At 48.5% G+C, this 4821-nt stretch overlaps 1 protein-coding gene across 1 annotated transcript in view; it reads right to left on the reverse strand.

The window, feature by feature from the left end:
* The window catches only part of LOC101639637 (myosin-IIIb), a 315696-nt gene that overhangs the window by 29750 nt on the left and 281125 nt on the right, over positions 1-4821 (reverse strand). Inside the window, exons 21-22 of the mRNA XM_045299040.1 lie at positions 4344-4432; positions 2449-2578 (exon numbers count right to left, since the gene is read on the reverse strand). Of these exons, the coding sequence (XP_045154975.1) occupies positions 2449-2578; positions 4344-4432 (219 nt within the window). The remainder of the gene's footprint in view (positions 1-2448; positions 2579-4343; positions 4433-4821) is intronic.

Consider the following 4821-nt stretch of genomic DNA (forward strand, 5'->3'; position numbering starts at 1 on the left):
TTTTTTTTGCCAAATGCTGAAAAACTGGAAATTGTGAAGTTGTGAACAGATTTGACAAGTCGTTACTCATATTTATGAGAGGGCGTAAATGCCGGCGGAAGAGCCATTTGGATACTGTTAGTTCAAAGACTACTTTGCACATCCCCTATTAGCGGCTATTCTGCCTGCCTCTGTGCAGAGCCCTCTGATGAGCTGGCTGGCCCACCCAAGCCCTCCGAGCTCCCTGGAGTGATCATGAATGACATCCTGCTGTCCCCAAGAAAAGTCTGGAGAAGAAGAGGGAGGGCAGTCATCTGAGGGGCACCCTTCTATTTTTGTTTACAAAAGCATGTTTGAAGACCCTCGAGAGCCGGGTTTCAACTTTCCTTCCCAGGCAGGCAGGATGAAGCCCAGATTGTAGGCTGCGGCTTCTTTTCTATAAGTTGCTACAAATCAGATCTGGCAGTCAATCTCGTTTAGGATGGAAAGGCCCCATGCCTGCTATGGGTGCCAATGGCTTCAAGGGGCATGTGGGAAGAGTAAGAGGAACTGCAGAGCAACCCGAAGGAAGGTTCTCTGCTCCTTTCTTTCAAGTGCATTCACAGCCATGGAGTGTGTGCTGACTCATCCTGACCCCCTGTGGATTTCCTGAACTATCACTGTTTACATGAATAGAAAGGCCAGTCTTTCTCGAGGAGCTGCTGGTGCTTTTGAACAGTCAACCATGTGGCTCGGGTCCAGTATGGAACCAGGACACCGCCAGAGCTCAGGGGCAGATCCACCCTGTGCTGTAGGGGCGCTATGAGTTGGTAGCAACTCGACGGTGCTGAGAGGAGGTTTTGGAATATTTATGCCATAGCTGTGTTTATGAGGGGCCCCGAGGGCTGCAGATTGGGCTGCCATCGGCAAGGTCCATCGTTGGCAGCAGGGTCACCAGGAATCAAATCACTGCGCCGCGATGAGGTGGGTATGGCTGTTCCTGTGGGAGCCCTGGCGGTGCTGTGGTTACGAACGGGGCTGCTCACCTCCAGGGCTGCAGTTGGAGACTGAGTGACAGTCTCAGAACTTCAAAAGGGCAATTCCACCCTGTCCTGTAGGGTCTCTAGGAGTCAGAATGGACCCCGGGGGAAATGAATTTGCATTTTTCAATAGCTGTTGCCAGACAGCCTCAAAAGCACACAGGCCAGCAGACCCCCAGGTTAATCAAAGGAACTGAGAATAAGAACCCACTTGGCAGAAGGGAGGGGCCCTGCTGGTGTAATGGTTACCTGATGGGATGATCACTTCCAGGTTAGCAGTTCAAAAGCACCAGCAACTCTGCCGAGAAGGATGGGGCTTTCTATTCCCTTGAAGACTGACAGCCTCTGAAACCCACAGGGGCAGTTTTACCCTGTCCTGTAGGGTCACTGTGAGTCAGAATTGATTCATCAGCAGGGAGATTTGGTTTCTGTTTTGGCAGAATAGCAATGGCTTAGACATTCATTTCTTTGGCCCTTGTTTTCTGTTGCCTGCCATGGGGACTGACTGACTGACTAATTTTTTAAAAGGCTAACATTAAGTTAGCTTTAACATTAAGGCTAACATTAAGAAAGATGTGTTTCAGGTTGGTTCAGAGGATGGTGGTGTAGAGTTGATGACCAAGTAGAAAATTGGACTAGGAGACTTCTGAAGAGCCCGCAATTGGATAGGGTTTGATTCACCACACTCCCTTCACTTAGAATCACGCACATCAACAGAAAAGATCTTCCCACCACATATAGATAAATTGAAACCACTCAGAGGAATGGAGAAGAGCTGCTAACCACAAGGTCAGTGGTTCAAGCCCACTAGTCACTCCACAGGGCCCCTAGGGCATCATTAAGAGTTGGAAGCAGCTTGATAGCAGTGAGGCTTTGTTTGCTGTTTGTTTTAGTTTTCTCGATTGCTTAACATCAATTGGTGGTGTTTTAGTTTGGGTATTAAGTGAAGGTTTATGAAGCAGATCATCAGTTTTACAGTCAACAGTTTATATACATGTTGCTTCAATTCATCAGCGAATCATGGCTTAGCCCACTTTCTTCAAGGGTTTCCTGTTTCCACCACCACCATCCCCTTCTTTCCTAACCCTCTTCTGTCCTTGGGGGGATGCTGCCCTGTTGATCGTAAGTGGTTGATTATTCTGATGGATTGCTTGTAGGGTTTTATAATGGGAGAACGAAGAGGCAGGCAGAGAAATTGGGAAGTCTACAAGTTGATGTTACAGAAAGTGCGTGTGCCTGCAGGCACGCACATGTGTGTATAAACGTATTCTATGTAATTAAGTTAAGAAAAGAAAAAAATCACTTCCTAAAACTTTTCCTTGAACTCACTCCGGCTTAAAGAAGTCCCAAATGTGAGTAGCATGACCCCGGCAATATGAAGATTCAAATGGGAAACCCCACCGGGCTGGCCAGAGGAGCAGGGCCAGAGCCGGCGGGTGCGTTGAAATACCTGTCTTGGTCAGAGGGATGGAGAAGAGCTGCTGCAGAAGCTGGTTTTCCGATGTTCTCAGGACCACAACCACATCGGCAGGGAGGGTGTCTCTGTTCTTCTCGAGAAACCCAGACGCATCATACAATACCTGCAGCGTGGGTAGCAAATAACAGGTCTGTTAAACCCACTGTTGGTTGGTTGGTAACATGAGCAGTCGTTAATTGAGGGGGCCCTGGTTGTGTAGTGGGTTGCTCATTGGGCTGCTAACCACAAGGACAGCAGTTTGAAACCACCGGCCGCTGCACGGGAGAAAGATGAGGCTTTCCACTCCGGTAGAGATTTACAGTCTTGAAAACCTGCACGGACAGTTCTACCTTTGCCCTAAAGGCTCGACATGTGTCACACTGAGTCAGTGGCAGTGAGTTTGGCTTGGTTTTGGTGCAGGAATCATCATTCTATAGCCACGCTTTTACATCTTGACCATCGGCTGAGGCTACTTGTCTTCATAGCATGCTCACATTGTTCTTTCAAGAAAGGAGTCTTGTATCAAAGATACCCCACACTAGAAGTGTTACTAAAATATACTGGGCACTTACTATATGTGGGGCACCCATCCTAGGACATAAGTACTATTATGATTGCCACTTTACTCGGGTGCAGTCTCCTAACTGGCACTCATCAAAACCCAAGCTCTTGGGGTGCCTTGGGCAGGGGAGAACATTCCCATGTGGTTAAACATCAGTGCATCAGCGAAGAACTGGAGGTCTTGGGCTCCATCCTCACGGCCCCCGTGGGTGCTGCCAGCCAGGGTGCTCACTGCAGTATCAGTCATTCAAAGTTTGTGTGTAGACAAGGGAGTCTCGGCAGCGCTCCTTAATGTCTTCCTAAGCTGATCTTGATCACACTGACCTCGTTTCTAACAAAGCTCTCAAAGAGGTACCATCAAGTACTCACTGCCCCTGAGTCAGTTCAAATTGAGGACAACTCATGGCGACCCTATAGGACAGGGTAGAACTGCCTCTGTGGGTTTCTGAGACGAACTCTTTATAGCAGTAGAAAGTCTCATCTTTCTCTGGCCCATCAAGTACTTACTATGAGGAGTGAAAAAAGAGTCAACCCCCTTTACCTGTATTAGAAATGACTTTCAGTCAACAGCCAGACAGGCAAAAAATCAATGTCAATATCATGCTATGAATGGAAAAGAGAATTTTGATAAACTTTTCATCAGCAAAATAATCCTAGATGCCTACTACTCAGCTCCTACCCATTAGCAGGAACCTGATAGGAACCAATTAGCCATCAATCAAAGGGTTCTTGCGGGAGTAACATTTGCCACAAGTTGGCCTGAATGGTGGAGAGTTTCCTCAGTCCATCACTGATCTGCCTCAGGATCTTGAAATTGAGACGGAGGCAGAATGTGTGAAAAGTGGAAAGTTCACCCAATGTTGCAAAAGCGCAACATCCGGTTGATGATGTGAATTCTTTTCCTCGCCCTCCTTTTTATCTGGACATTTTTGCTGCCCGGTAGAAATGTGCTTCAAGTGCTAAAATTTGAGTCCCACGGTGACCGGAACCTTCCTCCTTTACCTCGTTTCCATCCCCTAATTCCTTCCAAATGTGAACCCTCGCCGCTGAACACACAGAAGAGCCCTAAGACGTTTTCTCTCTGGAGAGCTGACCCTAGGAAGCCAAGCCTCAGGCGAGAGGCAGGTGGCGGCTCTGTGGGCCACCCCAGAGAGAAATTGCTTTGATGCCACGGGCAACTCTCAGAGAGAGGCACCGCTGAGGGGGTTGGGAAGTTAGGATTCAGTGTTCCAGAAGAATTTAAAAAGAGGAAGAAAGACACCTGCATGTCATTTGGGGCGACAGAGTCCTGCGATCACTCTACCCCTTGTCCACTTGAGGTCCCTCACCTTCCCGGCGTAGTGCTGGATCCCGAAGCTCAGCTCCACTCCTTTGGGCCGCCAGAGGTACTTGCTCCGTAAATTATCTTCAAATTTATCTGTGCGCAGTTCAGGTTGAAATGTTACCAAGTGAAAGGTCTGCCCCTTCCAACGAACGCGTAGCTCCTTATGCCCACGCTTCCTCAAAGACCCAACCAAACAACACCAGGACAGAACCAGCTGCCCTTGAGGAGATTCCCACTCACGGGGACCCGGGGTCTGCCACCATAGCTTTAAAACCATAAGGAGAGCCCACAAAAGGCAGATAACTGTTGGACATATCTTGGCAACTTGTGACCATTTTATTAAACAAAGGATATCATTGGAAAGCTGGCGGGGAGGGGGGGGGGGGCATTTCAAGAGACCCATTTTCAACTCCTAGAAAGGGCTCTCTTCCATGAGCCGGCTTCCCATCTGGGAAAGAAGCTGGAGCCTTCTGCTCCTCCCT

This window comes from Echinops telfairi, unplaced genomic scaffold (genome assembly GCF_000313985.2).
Source record: "Echinops telfairi isolate 266 unplaced genomic scaffold, ASM31398v2 ScPeMD7_4;HRSCAF=17, whole genome shotgun sequence".
NCBI classification, from domain to species: Eukaryota; Metazoa; Chordata; class Mammalia; order Afrosoricida; family Tenrecidae; genus Echinops; species Echinops telfairi.